Source organism: Cetorhinus maximus, chromosome 2 (genome assembly GCF_964194155.1).
Source record: "Cetorhinus maximus chromosome 2, sCetMax3.hap1.1, whole genome shotgun sequence".
In the NCBI taxonomy this organism is placed as follows: Eukaryota; Metazoa; Chordata; class Chondrichthyes; order Lamniformes; family Cetorhinidae; genus Cetorhinus; species Cetorhinus maximus.
Genome location: NC_135880.1, coordinates 112,430,684 through 112,447,947, shown reverse-complemented (window position 1 = coordinate 112,447,947; position 17,264 = coordinate 112,430,684). Strand labels below are relative to the sequence as shown.

Below are 17,264 nucleotides of genomic sequence, written 5' to 3'. Positions count from 1 at the left end.
ATCCTGGAAACAATGGCTTGATGTTCAGTGGTGGGAGGAAGAAGTGTCAGAGCTGGCACTCACCTCTGCAAGGCATAGGTTTGGACGTCAAACAACAACAGCACCACCCTTGTCGGCAGGTTTGATAACAAAGTCAGGGTTTGATCTGAGAGAACGTAGTGCAGCAAGTTCAGAAGGAGACAGGTTGGAGTGGGTGAGAGGAGCAGAGTAATTAAGGCAGCCGATGTCACGTTGACAGTTCTCAATGAAAAGATCAAGAGCAGGTAAGAAACCAGAGGGAGGGGTCCAGTAGAGAGAGAATCCTGGAGGTGGGAGAAAGGATCCGTTGAACAGGGGAGGGGGGTGGGGGGGGGGGGGGTGGGGACACACTCCTGCCCAAAGAGGTGTGCACAGAGACAAAAGCAACGGAAAAAGAGCTCAGCATCATGCCGAGCCTGAAATGCCATACATCATGTCAACAATTTCCAGTTTCCTGGCCCCAGCCTCTTCACCTTGGACGTCCAATCCCTCTACACTTCCATCCCCCACCAGGATGGTCTAAGGGTTCTCCCGCTTCTTTCTTCTATCTCGTTCCACCTGCTCCACCCCATCATAAACAGAATAAAATCCATCATATTTCTGCTTCTCTTTAGCTCTGAAGAAGAGTCATACAGACTCGAACCGTTAACTCTGTTTCTCTCTCCACAGATGCTGCCAAGCCTGCTGAGTTTTTCCAACATTTTCTGTTTTTATTTCAGATTTCCAGCATCCGCAGGATTTTGCTTTTATCTTGTGAATCGGGAACTTTGGTCCTCTAGTTGGCTCAGTATCACACTATACAGTATATTTACCCACATAGTTTTTACAACCTTAAATATCAGCCATTTACATCTGGACCTGATAGCTGAAAGTTTTGCATCTTCTTCACAGTCCTTGCTTACTATTACTTGAATAATAAAATTACTTATCCAACATTAACATGCAGAGAAACCTTTGTATTAAAAAGAGTGGCAATAATGAATGTTTTCTAGATTTCAGTATTCATACTTCTTTATCTTTTTCTTTCCCTAGGCTTCATATCCTGCCTGAGAAAGCAGGCAAATTAGTAGATGCCAAGCCTCTACCGATGGCACTCTGTTGCCTATGGAGGGGTACCTGATCCCCACTGAATGTCTCCCCCAGGATGATCCAACTAAAATTAAGAGCATTTCATGTGGGGAATTGCAGAACCAAAACTGCAACTTATAACATGAGTCTTATAGCCACTGGGAATCACCAGAAGTAACGCGTAATAAAGGAATAGTACATTTAAATAAACCATTCATTATTTTACGTTTGTTAAGTAGTTAAAAGAACATCATTATGGCTACATACCTGTAAGCATGTGGAAATCACTAAAATATTTGGGCTGCTCACCCTAACAAAAACAAAATCATTGTTCCAGAATTATATTCAAACGTTTCATAGTAACATTACATCAATGTAAATTACTAATTACAACTGAAGCTATAACATCTCTATTCCATTTGCACACACTAACTGACCTGCTAACTGTTTTCAGCATTTTCTGTTTTTATTTCAGTTCTCCAGGACCTATAGTTTTTGCTTTTCTCAAGAAAAAAATTGCTAATTGTAACTTTGAAAGCAATCGTCTTACAATATTCCATTAGAGTATATAAACCAAAGTAAACTATTTCTATTTATTGTGCTGGTTCTTACTCAATTCCCCCAATAGCTCATCTCAACCAGGAAGGCTTCAGCCTTCCCTCGGCTTAAGAAAAAAAATCACATAGGATCCCTGCTCCTAATTGCTATGCAGTGCCCTCTGATAAAATGGAGGAATAGAAAAGATAAGAAAGGAGATGCGGTGGCATCTGGTAAAAGAGTGCTGCAAAGTGAGTCAGTGCAGATAAGAGGTACAAATAGAGTCAATTTGGTTAGAGCTGTAAGTTTTAAAAAAAGGATTTATCACATTAATACAAACCTCCAAATCAGGAGAAGGAGATGGAAGAGAAAATCTGCAGTCACCTTATGAGGTTGTCCTATGAGGAAAGGTTGGGCAGGCTAGGCTTGATTCCGCTCGAGTTTGGAAGAATAAGAGACAATTTGATTGAAACTTACAAGATTCTGAGGGGTCTTGACAGGGTGGATGTGGAGAGGATGTTTCCTCTCGTGGAAGAATCTAAAACTAGGGGGTCACTATTTAAAAATAAGAGGTCGTCCATTTAAAATGGAGATGAGGTGAAATTTTCTCTCTCAGAGGGTTATGAGTCTTTGGAACTCTCTTTCTGAAAAGGCGGTAGAAGCAGAGTCTTTGAATATTTTTAAGGCAGAGGTGGATAGATTCTTGGTAAGCAAGGGGGTGATAGGTTTTTGGGGTAGGCGGGATGCAGATTTGAGGTTACTATCAGATCAGCCATGATCTTATTAAACGGCGGAGCAGGCTCAAAGGTTTTGCTAAATCTGGTTATGAATAATGAAATAGTGTAGATCAGGTAGATGAGTTAACTGAAGTTAGGGGTGTTGGGAGTCGTGATCGAATTATGATAAGTTTAAAATCCGATTAGAAAGAGGAAAAGTCAGTACAAAACTATAATGCCAAACTGTGTTAGAGCAGATAAATGGAATGGAAGTAGGCTTGGTGCTATGAAAGAACAGGGGATCTGACAGTTGGGTAGAGTTTCCACTTTGGATGCAATCAGCATTCAGTACTAGATTCACAATTAAATATTGGGACGATCTAAGCCATTGTCTTCATTCCCCATGGCAAACTTCATTCACTAGCCAAGAACACCATCCCTTTTCCTGGCAACTGTCTGAGGCTCATTCAGACTGTTCATAACCTTGGTATAACTTTTGACCCTGGGCTGAACTTCTGGATACATATCACGTCATCACTAAGTCTGTCTACTTCCAGCTCCGTATCATCGCCTACTCCCTGCCTCAGCTCAACTGCTGATGAAACCTACAAGTATGCCCTTGTTATCTCTAGATTTGACTATTTCAAGAACTCCTGGCCACCCTCCCACTCTCCGTAAATCTGATGTCAATGAAAGTTTTTTTGCTCGTGTTCTAACTCGCATCAAATTCCATTCACCCATCACCCCTGTGGTCGCTTGCTCCCTATCTCTGTAATCTCAGTCAGCCCTACAGCCCTCTAAGATATCTGCGTTCATCTAATTCTTGCCTCTTGAACAGCTGGGTTTCATTTACTCCACCATTGGTGGCTGTGTTTTCAACTACCAAGGCCCTAAACTTTGGAATTCCCTCACTAAACCTCTCCACCTCTCTCCCTCTCTTTCCCCCTTTAAGACACTTCTACCTTTTTGACCAAGCTTTTGGTCATGTGGCCTAAAATCGCCTTATGTGGCTCAGTGTCAAATTTGCATTATAATGCTTCCCATCTGCTTTGGGATATTTTATTACATTAAAGATGCTAAACAGATATAAGTTGTTGCTGTTAGAGTACAGTGTGAAATACTGGACTCGACTCTGTAAGAAGCATACTAAGGTTTTAGAGATGTTTCAAGACCAGGATATTGCTTGGTGTGAGGAAACACAAATACGAAGAAAAGTTTGAACACTTGGGGCTTCATTGTTAAAACAACATAGATTACAAGGTGATTGGATAGAGGAGTTTTAAATTGGAAAGAATGGTAAAAGGAAGTTGACTATTTGCAGTAGTTGAGGGATCAAACACGAGCAATTACAGATGCAAGATTAAACAAAAGAGATTTAGATCAGAGGACAGGAAAACATTCATTACAAGAGAGATGATTAGGCATAAGCAATGTTAACATTCTATATTAGATAGGAAGATGAAGGAAAAATAGTTAAGAGATATGCAAACAGGATGAGTGAATGTGATTGGAACCAACTGCTTACACAGAAACACTAACATGGATAGGTTGGGCCCAAAGGCCTGTTTTTGTGTTGTAATTTCCATCTGTTGATATGTAAACCTCAACTCAAAGCTGAGCCTTTAGCTGCCTAGCCTCACACCCTAGAATTTTCCTTTCTAAAGCCTCAATTTCCTCTTCTGCTTTTGGGATATATGAGATATAATGTTACTAGTCTGATAAACTGAGAATTATCTATAAACTGTTAAAATCAGTTAGCAGGCTGTAAAGTTTCCATTGATAATCAGAAGTCTACAATTTCTTGTGTATAACAACCTGCTAGCAATGGAAAAGCAACTGTCAAAACAGATGTGGGCATCAAAACTTCAAAGTTTCTGCTCAGTTAAGTAATTGAATATCGAAGGTCAGTATCACATAATGATTGTCATGTTATAGATATTAAAAATTGACAATATCTTGAAATTTACTGAATAAAAATGAAAGTAACACCCACAGAATTACTCACTTTTATATTAAAGGTAGAACAGCCTCCAAATATGAATGCTATGTTTCCAGCAACTGCCAATCCATGGCCATGCCTATAAATGACAAAACTTAATTTTAAAATACACCGTGACAAGAAAGAAACTCAAATTACAATGCAGATAGAAGACAGAACTTGGTGCCACAGTGGATTTGTTCAGCTATTTTGTGAATATGTACTGCCAGCAGGAAGCTCCGTCACTGGAAACTGGGAAATGTCAGGACAGGAATATATAGCTGATAAAAGTTCAACAGAGGCAAAACAGACTTTGTTAGTCAATTGGATCGACCTTCATAAGTCACAAAACTGTGAGATAGTTGGTTGGGTAATGGTGCCACCCTTCTAAGCAATTATAATTTGGTTGTCCAACTTCTCAGAGAACTTTGTTGTGGCATACAGTCAAGAGATAACTAAAGTGTTGGGTCTCTAGCTTTCCCCAGTTTAATTATTTGACTAACAACTCAGTTAAGATTAACACTTGATAACGTGAATGGGAGAATCTCTGGTTAAAACTGAAGTTCATTCAGTGGACAATGGGATGTGGTCATCCTTTCATAATATATGAATCCATACTGGAGAAAAAAATATATAAAGAGGGGTGTTAAAACAGATTGTTCAGGATCCGACAAGACCTGGTCTGCGGTTAACCCTTTGAACTTGAAACCTGTAAAGCAGTGAACTCTACAGTAAACTGTATTATCGTTTGTGTAATCTCAAATATATGCGTGATCATTATTAAGAGTAATTATTAGTGTATGCTTAATTTCTATGAAAGCTAAAATATGCGACTGAATGCTTTCATCTTGAGGAATTACTTATCTACTTGTAAATAAGAACCTCCATTGACTAACAGTGAAGCTCAACACATCAGCATGTAATTGGAAAATTATCAAAACTTTCTTTCACCTTGTGGGACTGTCATCAAATCCAGATAAGGTTGATGGAAATAAATCCTCTTTTCTTCAGTAGCTCTAAGGGCCTAAAGTGAACTAATGTTGGGTAGTCACAACCTTGCCCACAGTGGGTACAAATGCAAACATGGTATTACAAATATCAGGTGATGGCTGTTGTGTGAAACAGAAAGTTCACATACACAACGTGCAGAAGAGAATGGTCTTCCTTTGAAGATGAAGCTGAATGGAGTTAGGGTTAAGATGCATGTAGATACAGAGAACTTTATTCTGCAACTGTTCTTTGCCATCACCCCAGCCACACCCCGCTACTGATGACAACACGGAGTGACATTCACCTAAACTGATAGCTGTCAATCTGATTAAAACTAAGAAATAAGGAAAATTAAATTGCAAGTGAGGCTAAGGAAGAGTTATGATTGCTTAAGTACTATTGTAAAACTCACAATAAGAATACTGTTATACTCAACACAGTTTCACCATGAGGAATACAGCAACAATAGAAAGTCGAGCCAAGTATTTTAAATTTAAACCGACGGACATTTATAATCTAATGTAGTACTAAAATAAACTACTTAATAGTAAAATTAATTCATAGCGCGGAATTTTCCATGCCCGCTGACATCGGGCACATTCGGTGGCGTAAGTGGACAATATGGCGAGAAGGCCAAAAATCAGTTTCACGGCATCATGAAACCATTTGCGATTGTCTGCTCTACTGCCGATGGCAGGCTGCGTTTCCCGCCATCGGATGTCAGGAACCTCATTGTAACACATCTGCATATCACTATAAGCCCAGCCCGCCGGAATCGCTCCCGCACCCCCCCCCACCACTGGATCGTCCGTTCACGTTGGCGTGATTGCACACTGACGGGTGTTTCACAACAGCATATAAAAGGCAAGCACTTGGCGGGCTGCACTTTAAGGGGAACTCGAATGTGAGTGCACAGTAATGTTGCACAGCTTTTGCTCAGGTTGCCTGTTGGACTTCAAGGTTGAGGCGTGTTGTGGGGGGGGGGACAAGGGCTGCCGTGCAGTTCAGATGCATTGGGGGGGGTGGACAAGGGGTGCCCTGCAGTTGAAGGTAGCGCACAAGCATGTGAGGGGTAGGGGTGGGAGGGGGGTGGGTGAGGGAGGCAGTCACGTGTTAGGGAAACTTTGTATAAAGTGACCATTCCTCTGCAGCTGAGACAGTTCAGGCACAGCCACATTGATATGGTTGGATTTGGGCCTCTAGCTTCTCTGCCCACTCAAGCAACGCAGAGGCATCAAAGTGCCACCAAGAGCTCCAGAGCTTTTCACCCCTTGGACACAGACTGAAAACTAATGAGCTTTTTAGTGGACTGCAGAACAGTTGGACGATTGGGCACGTTGTACAATCTCCTTGCTAAAGCTGGCCGTGGAGCCGTCACTGGGGAAGGCACTCAACTCCTTACAATGTCATCATCCCAGTTTGGACCAGTCTCCCCCATGGTTCAAGCTTTGCAGCCTTGCAGTGCGGGTTAGGAGATTGCCTGCGCCTGAGCTGAGGGCACAGCATGCAGTCCAGTGGGCAAAGCTGCTGCCAGTCAGTCAGGTGGAGTGAGGCGGAGGTGGGTGGGGTTTCAGGCAGCCATGCAGCGCACTAAACTCTGGCCATCCAAGTGGTGGGCAGCACTCTCCAGGATGCATTAAGGGGCCTTCAGGCTTAACCAAGACAGGTTCTTAGTAAACGCATCCTAACCCACAACTCTCTCTCTTCCATCCTGCAGGAAGAGTGCCTCAGGATCATGGAGCCTGATGACCTAGCTGTATGCCTCGTGACGTACAGAGATTAGAGATGACGGAGAATAGAGCAACTGAGGCGCCTGGCTGCGCAGAAGGAGGAGCAGCACCCTCTGGAAGAAGGGTGGCTGGGGCTCCTGCACACGCCAAAGAGCCACAGTGAGCCATTGCTGGTCGGCACCTAGCTAGACACAGGATCTATAGATACTACAGATGACTGAGAACCAGTGTCGCTGAAGACCGTACATGTCTTAGGAACTGGTCGGTCACATCTGCCACCTGCTGCAGGATTTGGGGCCTAGGGGCATAGAGGGCATCCACTGCAAGTGGCTGTGAAAGTGACCACAGTGCTCAATTTCTATGCCAGTGGTTCCTTTCAGGGCTCCACAGGTGACCTCTGTGGGTTATCACAAGCCTCCACCCACAAATGCATCCATGAGGTCATGGATGCCATCTTTGAGAGGGAACACAATTTTGTGCATTTCACCCAGGACCAGGACAGCCAGGATGCAAGAGCAATTGGATTTTCCCCGATCTCGGCTTTTCCACGTGTGCAGTGTGTCATCAACTGCACTCACGTGGCGCTTAGATCTCCATTGCTACACGCGGTCAACTACATCAACTGCAAGGTATTCCATTCGCTGAATGTGCAGCTGGTGTACAACCACCACAAAGGCATCCTGCAGATCTGCGCACGGCTTCCAGGGAGTGTCCACAACTCCTACATTCTCAGCTGGTCACAGATCCCTGAAGTCTTCAAGGTTCTACAGAAGCTGCAGGGTTGGCTCCTCAGGGTCAAGGGCTACCCACAGAGGATGTGGCTGATGAGATCCGTGCAGCAGCATCAGACTGCAGCAGAGCGACGGTATAATGAGGCTCATGCTGCAACTCTCAACTTGGTGGAGGAGACCATTGGGATGTTGAAAATGAGGTTCTGGTGCCTGGACCTGTCTGATGGAGCCCTGCAATACAATCCACAGAGGGTGTCATGCATCATCATCATCTGCTGCAGCCTTAACTGCAACGGAGAGAGGAACTAGCTGAGGAGGAGATTGATGAACTAGAGGTCTCCTCCGATGAGGAAGGCACCGATGGGGGTGAGGGTGAGCAAGTCGTCAAAGGTGACGATGAGGGGGATGAGGCCCTCGCACTGGCCAGACAAGGCAGGCGCGTCTCGGAGAGCCTCATAGCTTCTAGATTTGCGGAGGATGATGACAAAATGCAGTGAGGAGGCACCGTAGATCCTCACATTGCATCTACGAACGTTTTCCAGTCTGGCTTATGGCAGCGTGAATACCCTCTGTGATAGTGCTCCTGTCATGAAGATGCAGTAGAGGCCCTAATAGTCACTTGATTGCAGGAGGATGATGACGACATACAGTGAGGGCACTCCATTGATCTTCATATAGTCTCTGAGAATGTCTGACTCCTGTCTGGCCAAGGGCATACTCGCTTGCACTCTGATCAGGGTCATATCATAGTGATGCAGCCATGAAACTTTAAAAGCATCTGATCCTTTGTCTGCCTTCACCACCTGACCCCTTCAGGAGCACAGCGTCACTGGTCACAGATGCTGAAGAGATGGGGGCCAGCCCCACCTTAAAAGTGCCGAGAGCACACAGAGAATGATGGAACTCTGTGACGCCTGCCCACAATGACAAGCACCGTCGAGGTGCAGGCATCAGTAATGTGTCTAGGGAGTGTGAGGCTGGACCATCACTTTGGTCTGAAGGCTGCACAAAGCACAGGGAAGAGGCCCTGGACTGGCACACCTGCCATTATCTTGTGCAGAAAGGTTTCACATCCGAGTGACAAGAACACTACTGATCAGAATAAGGAGCCATAGGCAGGGAGACACTCTTGGAAGTTTATTGACAAGAGTGAACAATATGTACAAGTGATTAATACCCAAGCCCAAGCCATGCAACTACATCTTATCCAATGTTGTTGTTTTGTTTACACTTTAGTCCCACGCTCCTGATCTACGGACACCCGGTGCGGAAGGGGGTCGGGAAGGAGGAGGACCTCCTCGTGAACCTGCTCCTGGGCCTGGCCAAGTTGGCCATCAACAGGTCCAGGCAGCGGGCGATCGACGGGGGAGTCCCGCCCGATTGTTTGTCCCTCTTCCGCGGCTACGTTCGCGGCCGGATGTCCCTGGAAAGGGAGCACGCGGTGTCTGCCGGCACCATCGACGCCTTCCGTGCCCGGTGGGCACCGCGGGGACTGGGATGTTTTGTTGACCCCTTTAATCGCATCTTAGTTTGATGTTTGTAAGGTTCCTTTAAAGTTTTTCCTTGATTTTACAGCTGACCTGACTTAGGGGCTGTGCTTGATTTCTCCCTTGTTTTTGTTAATTTAGTTTATTGTTTTGACTCAAAAGAGTTACATCTTAACTATTAGAGGTGTCAGCTGTGGCTCAGTTCATAGCACCCTCGCCTTTGAATCAGAGGGTTGTGGGTTCATGTCCCACTCCCGGAAACCAAGAACTGTGAATGTACTCGAAAGAGTTACATCTTATCCAATGTTGTTGTTTTGTTTACACTTCAGTCCCACGCTCCTGATCTACGGACACCCGGTGCGGAAGGGGGTCGGGAAGGAGGAGGACCTCCTTGTGAACCTGCTCCTGGGCTTGGCCAAGTTGGCCATCAACAGGTCCAGGCAGCGGGCGATCGACGGGGGAGTCCCGCCCGATTGTTTGTCCCTCTTCCGCGGCTACGTTCGCGGCCGGATGTCCCTGGAAAGGGAGCACGCGGTGTCTGCCGGCACCATCGAGGCCTTCCGTGCCCGGTGGGCACCGCGGGGACTGGGGTGTTTTGTTGACCCTTTTAATCACATTTTGGTTTAATGTTTGTAAGTTTCCTTTAAACTTTGTCCTTGGTTTTACAGCTGAACTGACTTAGGGGCTGTGCCTGATTTATCCCTTATTGTGTTAATTTAGTTTATTGTTTTGACTCGAAAAGAGTTACATCTTATCCAATGTCGTTGTTTTGTTTACACTTCAGTCCCACGCTCCTGATCTACGGACACCCGGTGCGGAAGGGGGTCGGGAAGGAGGAGGACCTCCTTGTGAACCTGCTCCTGGGCTTGGCCAGGTTGGCCATTAACAAGTCCAGGCAGCGAGCGATCGAGGGGGGAGTACCGCCCGATTGTTTGTCCCTCTTCCGCGGCTACGTTTGCGGCCGGGTGTCCCTGGAGAGGGAGCACGCGGTGTCTGCCGGCACCGTCGAGGCCTTCCGTGCCCGGTGGGCACTGCGGGGACTGGGGTGTTTTGTTGACCCCTTTAATCACATCTTGATTTGATGTTTGTAAGGTTCCTTTAAAGTTTTTTTTCCTTGATTTTACAGCTGACCTGACTTAGGGGCTGTGCTTGATTTCTCCCTTGTTATTGATAATTTAGGTAATTGTTTTAACTCTACAAGAGTTACATCTTATCCAAGACCTAAGGACGGTCATGCTCGGACCCGTTGTAATTTTAGGTCTCGAGGTGGCCCAGGTGCGCGGTGGTCTTCCTGCTGAACATTCCCCTGTTCGGACAGAATTCCACATCGGCCCCAAGCCCCGAAACCTCCCTCGGGTGCCGGTGCCCCGCAATATGAGCCACCTCGGGGACATGCCCTCCGTGCCATTTGGCACGGCACAGAGGAGTTTTCTGTATGGACTGCTGCTGCACACCTTCCATTTTCTCGCCCTCGTCCGCCGCCCAGACACGCCCTGGCGTGCCTTGTTGCCGTCCGGCGGTGGAGGCCCCCGATGGGAGGCGCTCTACGGAGGTGTCCTCCCGCTTTCTATCGGGGACCTGGGTTAGAGGGTGTTGCATGCAGCAGTCCCCTACAACCGTAGAATGTGTAGATTCACGGACTCCCAAGACACCTGCTCTTTTTGCGGTCTTGTGGAGTCCGTGGCCTACGTTTATATAGGGTGTCATAGGCTGCACTACCTTTTTAGTTATTTAAAAAACCTTCTGTTGCTGTTTTGTTTGCACTTCAGTCCCACGCTCCTGATCTACGGACACCCGGTGCGAAAGGGGGTCGGGAAGGAGGAGGACCTCCTCGTGAACCTGCTCCTGGGCCTGGCTAAGTTGGCCATTAACAGGTCCAGGCAGCGGGCGATCGAGGGGGGAGTCCCGCCCGATTGTTTGTCCCTCTTCCACGGCTACGTTCGCGGCTGGGTGTCCCTGGAGAGGGAGCACGCGGTGTCTGCCGGCACTCTCGAGGCCTTCCATGCTCGGTGGGCACCGCGGGGACTGGGGTGTTTTATTGACCCCTTTAATCACATTTTGGTTTAATTTTCATTTCATTTAAATTTTGTCCTTGGTTTTACAGCTGACCTGACTTAGGGGCTGTGTTTATTTTATTCCTCATTTTGTTCATTTCGTTTAATTGCTTGACTCCTAAAAGAGTTACATCTTATTAACTTTCCTAACCCTGCCGCTACATCTTGGTGCTCCCTAGCCATCCACAGTGGATGTGGAGGTAGCCTGATGACTGCTATGCCCTGTCTGTGATGACCTTGGTGGGCAGCCTCTAGAGGGCCAAGACCTTGAGGGCCCTGGCCTGCTTTCAGGGTCCTTCTGTGTGGCAGTGGCATCCTCCTTGGCTTATGGAGCTGGAGCTGCTGAGGTCACAGGAAGAGGGGATTCGGATGGGATGGGCACTCCCAGTGTCACCTGGACGGATGGTCCCAAGGGGTACACCTGCTGATCCTGCTCCCTATGAGTGCCCAAGGGACCCTGGTTGACTCCTTGAGGAGAAGGGGTAGCTGGAGTGAGATTGTGCTGCCCCGCACCCTTCTCGCGTACACACTGCTGGAGGCCAACTATGGCATTAGCGATGGAGTTCAGCCCATGCAACAGTGCAGGAGCGACGTCCTGGACCAAGGTCTCCATGGTGGCCGCCATCCGACCAGTGTTGATCTCGATGCATTATCACCTCAGACTGAAGGTGCATGGAGTCCTCCATCGTGCCTTGCAATCTGAGGAGTGCAGCGGACATCCCTTCATGATGTTCCAGAGCTTACCTTTGCAGCTCCAGCAACTGTGACATGACCAAGTCCAGAGGCTTGTCATCTGATTTGGACTCAGCAAATTTCTGGCCTCCAGCAGTCATCAGAGTGCTGGACACCTGGGAAATCTCTGCTGCAGATCAGAAAGTGCGATGTGCTCACCAGATTGCAATCTCAAAGCTACTGTAAAACTAGGTCCCACCGAGGTGTGCATTTCTGCGCTGGTGGAGGGTATGGGTGAGCGCTGTGATGGGACTTCAAGGAGGGTGCCTCTAAATTCCTCTTCAGAGGTTTTTTCAGGGATTGATTGGAGGCCCTGGGTCATGGGCTCCGTCGGCTGTTTCCCAGATGTGCATGCAGAAGTAAGGCGAGATAATTAGTGCATGGCAGTGGCCTGTGAAACAGGACACATCACTCATAGCATAGTTGTCTGATGGATGTTGCACTGCTGGAAAGTGTGTGAGGACCCCGATTTCAGACATTCCACCACCCATCTGCAGCCTCTCCCTCTTGTGTGCCAGCTTGTCCTGCATAAATAGAGATGGAAAGAGGGTAAGCAGGACACCTGCCAGGCCAGATGATGTATGGCTGGCATGTATCAGTGGTGAGTGGTCCCATGGATGGGTTGAGGACAATGAAGGTGTGTGTGAGAGAATGAATGGTGATGTCTCTTGAACTGGCAGTGAGTGAGGGCCCTGTGGATGTGTGATGGGTTTGAGTGTGTGAGAGTTGAGAGTGATGAGAGGAGTGACTTACCCTGGTGGAATGGAGGAGATCATTCATCCTCTTGTGACACTGGGTGGCTGTCCTCTTTTGAAGGGCATTGGCGCTGACCACCACTGCCACCACCTCCCAAGCCGGATTAGTGAGGTTGCTGCCCATCCTGTGGTCAGAGTGGGGGTAGAGGACATCACAACGAGCATCCACTGCATCCAAAAGGCGCTCGAGGGACACATCATTAAACCTGGAAGCTGCAGTCTTTTTGCCTTTCAGGGCCATGTCTTCTTTGCAGCAGTCGTGGACTGAAAGTACTGAGATCAGTCACGATCTTATTGAATGGCAGAACAGGCTCAAGGGGCCAAAAGGTCTACTCCTGTTCCTATTTCTTATGTTCTTAGATGTGAGTGCATGGCTTGACTTTAAATATGGCGCCTGGCGTTCTGAAGCAGTGAGGTGAGGGCGTGGCGGGCGAATGAGAGTCTGTCCGCCATGGAAACGGCGTGTTTCCCGGGAATGCATAATTAATGCAGCAGGTTTGGGGTGATATAGTGTGAAAGCCGCCATTGCGGCCGGCAGGTAAAACATCGTTTTACCCACCCACTACTGCACTCAGTGAAAATCTGGGACAATTCCGCCCATAGATGTGCATTTGTCTCTGATTTTAAACATCAGCAGTTTCTGTTGCACAAGATCCACAATAAATGCATTGATTTCATTTTTATTTCTAATTAGACAGTTAGTTAAATAGTGTTCTAGTTCACTGTGAAACAATATAACAATGACTCCTGGGGCTCTTCTACTCCTCTAAAGTAGCAATCCTACTGCACCACTGCATGCACTTTCCTCTCCTAGCAGTGGTGGGCTCCGTCTTGCTGGCAAAGATCAAGTTTAAAGATCAGTCTTCAATATTAAACAACTTAATTTGCATCAAGGTTATGGCGGGGTGGAGGTCACGCACCAACCTTTCTCTAGCAGGAGCAGTGAAATCTAGTCCTTGTGTGCCAACCAGCTCTACTCCCCTTCTTCCCAAATTGTCTTAAGTTTTGCAATTTAACAATAAATGTAATATAAAACCATAGCATTATATTAAAAATAAGGACAAATGTCTAACTAAAAAATGGAAAGTGAATTAATTCTATGTATCATGGTATAATTATTCCCCACCCCTCTAACCTTTCATCTGAAAACTACTGGGACCAAGATTTTTTTTGGAGTTGTGGAGACTCTGGCCCGATTTGTGCACAGCCTGGACAGGAACTTACAACTGGTAGAGAACATTTTTCTCATCTATGACTGTTTTTATTGTTTTCTATTCAATGAACAGGTTGGGGGGGTTGGCAGTGTGGGCGTGGCATTGGGATGTTAAGGATCTTTCTAGATCCAGAGCTCCCTGGATGAAAAAGGAGATAGATATTAAGATTAGGAAGAAAAAATATGATTCTGACTGATGTCAGGTAGAAAATACAACTGAAAACCTGACTGAATATAGAAGGTTTAGAGGGTAGGTGAAAAGGCAAATAAGAGAAGCAAAGAGGAAGTATGAGAAGAGACTGGCAGTCAACATAAAAGGGAATCTGAGTCTTCTATAGGCATTTAATAATAGTAAAAGGGTGGTAAAAGGAGGAGTAGGGTTGATTAGGGATCAAAAAGGGGATTTACTCATGGAGGCAGGGGGCATAGCTGAGGTATTAAATGAATACTTTGTATTTGTCTTTACCAAGGAAGAAGGTGCTGCTGAGGTCATGGTTAAGAGGAGGTAGTTCAAGCAATAGAAAGAGGTTTAAAATTGATGAGGAGGTATTGGATAGGCTGTCTGTATTTAAGTTGATGAGGTACCAGGACCGGATGAAACGTATCCAAGGATACTGAGGGAAGTGAGAGTGGATATTGCGGAGGCACTGGCCATAATTTTCAGTCTTTCTTAGACTCAGGGGTGTGCCAGAGGACTGGAGAATCGCAAACATTACACCCTTGTTCAAAAAGGGTGTAAGATAATCCCAGCAACTATAGGCCAATCAGTTTAATTTTGGTGGTGGGGAAACTTCTGGAAACAATAATTTGGGACAAAATTAATAGTCACACAAACAAATGCTTTTGATTGTGTGTAAATATGAGTTAATTAAGGAAAGCCAGCATGGATTTCTTAATGGAAAATTGTGTTTAACTAACTTGGAGTTTTTTGAAGAGGTAACAGAGAGGGTTAATGAGGACAATGCTGTTCATGTGGTGTACATGGACTTCCAAAAAGCATTTGATACAGTGCCACACAACAGACTTGTGAACGAAGTTATACCTCATGGAATAAAAAGGAAAGTAACAACATGGATACGAAATTGGTTGAGTGACAGGAAACAGCAAGCATTGGTTAATGAATGTTTTTCAGGCTGGAGGAAGGCTTGTCGTGGAGCCCCCCAGGGAGACTTACTTTTCCTGGTGAATATTAATAATCTAGGCCTTGGTGTACAGGGCACAATTTCAAAGTTTGTGGATGATACAAAACTTAGAAGCATTGTGGACTGCGAGGATAGTGTGGAACTTCAAATGAATATAAACAAATTGGTGGAATGGGTGGTCAGGTGGCATATGAAGTTCAATGTTGAGAAATGTGAAGTGATTCATTCTAGTAGGAAGTACATGGAGAGACAATATAAAATAAAGGGTACAACTCTAAGGGGGAATACAGGAGCAGAGGGACCTGGATCTAAATGTGCAAAAGTCATTGAAGGTGGCAGGACAGGATTGAGGGCACAGTTAATAAAGCAGACAGTATCTTGGGTTTTATCGAGAAGGGTGTAGAGTACAAGAGCAAGGAGGTTACGTTAAACTTGTATAAGACACTAGTTCAGCTTCAGCTGGAGTATTGCACCCAGTTTTGGGTGCTGCGCTTTGGGAAGGATGTGAAGATATTTGAGAGAGTGCAGAAAAGATTCACAAGAAAGGTTCCAGGGAGTAGAAATTTCAGGTATGAAGATAGATTGGAAAAATTAGGTCCCAGTATCACCAGAAGCTGCAGTGGCCAGGACTGGGCCTGCAAGCAGTCCTCAGAGTTGAAGTCGCAGCAGTCCCGGACCAGGTAGGTTTTGAGGGTCTCAGGGCAGGAAGGGGAGGTGAGGTTGGAGAGGGGGAAGGCGGGGTGGGGTGATGTGGTTAGGGGGCGTAAGCGTGTTAGTGGGGGAGAGGGAGGAAGCACCCACAGTGGCCAGACCTTTTGGGGGCTGGGGAGGGACCCGATGTTAAAATTAGGCTGTTGAAAGAGGCGCAGCCCCCCAACCTTCCCACCCCAGGCCTGAGTAGGGTGACCTTTCGGGCTCCCCCTGCCAGTGAACTCCTCCCGCCAGCCTGAAAATAATGCTGGGTGAGAAACTGCCTTTTAAGTGGTTGTAACTGGCCACTTAAGCACCTTAATTGGGGCAAGGGCAGTGGGAGGGTCAGCCTAGGCCTCACCCACCCCACTGTAAAATTGCAGAGAGGTCAGGGTGGGCAAGAGCCCAGTGGGAAAGCCATCCAAAGAATTTGATGAGCCACCCCTCGCCCTCAAGCCTGCGGACGGGGGAATGTAAAATTCTGCCCATGAGAGGTCTGGACAGAGTAGAGAGGAAGAAGCCATTCCCACTCATGAAAGGGTAAAGAATGAGAGGACACAAATTTAAAGTAATTTGCAAAAGAAGCAAAAGTAATATGACAAAAGATGTTCTCACGCAGCGAGTACTTAAGGTCCGGAATGCACTGCCTGAAAGTGTGGTGGAGGCAGATTCAATCGAGGAATTCAAAAGGGAATTAGATTGTTATCGGAAGAGGAAGAATGTGCAGAGTTATGGGGAGGAGGCAGAAGAGTGGCATTAAGACAGGATGGGCTAAATAGCTTACTTCTGCACTGTAACAACCCTGAGATTCTATGTACCTCCTGCTTAAGTATCCTGTGATTTCAAGTAGGAACTAGTGCTGGGAGTATTAATATACTGTCATTGGTTAATAGTATATTGTGTAGGTATTGAAAACCTAGTGCAAATACATAAAACATATGCCATGTAAATGATTATTTATTATCTAAAGCTACAAATTCAATAATCTAAAAAATATTATATTTATTTGGATTTCTTAGGCAAGTTTCTGCCTCCAAACTGCTGATTTTCATCTTGTGCAATTTACCTGGGACACGGAGGTTCTCCTCTGACTTCTTTCTTAATCCAGTGTCCACTTGCGAGGGCCATTTCGTCTTACCTGCTGCAAACAGTTGACGTCATATCCATTCTGCAGTGTAAGCAGTGAAAAATATTTTCATAAGTATCGTAATATCTACCTCGGATCACCAATAATATGCAGGTAGTTACGCTGCGTGCGCAGCAGTTTATTCCGAATATGTCACCGTTAATCCGAATACATAACCCTGCGTTTCCTCCCTTCAATCGACAGTTAAGATTGCTGTTGTATCCACTCCAGATATAACCGCGCTTTATCCTGGCGCTAACTCAATGTAATTGCAGACTTTCGCATTGTCCCAGCTGC

The 17,264-nt window shown here is 46.1% G+C and overlaps 1 protein-coding gene across 1 annotated transcript in view; it reads right to left on the bottom strand.

Moving 5' to 3' along the window:
• LOC144691353 (uncharacterized) overlaps positions 1–16,969 on the bottom strand; it is a 190,679-nt gene extending 173,710 nt beyond the window's left edge. Inside the window, exons 1-3 of the mRNA XM_078559370.1 lie at positions 16,908–16,969; positions 4,327–4,417; positions 1,354–1,387 (exon numbers count right to left, since the gene is read on the bottom strand). Of these exons, the coding sequence (XP_078415496.1) occupies positions 1,354–1,387; positions 4,327–4,417; positions 16,908–16,969 (187 nt within the window). The remainder of the gene's footprint in view (positions 1–1,353; positions 1,388–4,326; positions 4,418–16,907) is intronic.
• Between the last annotated feature and the right edge of the window lie 295 nt (positions 16,970–17,264).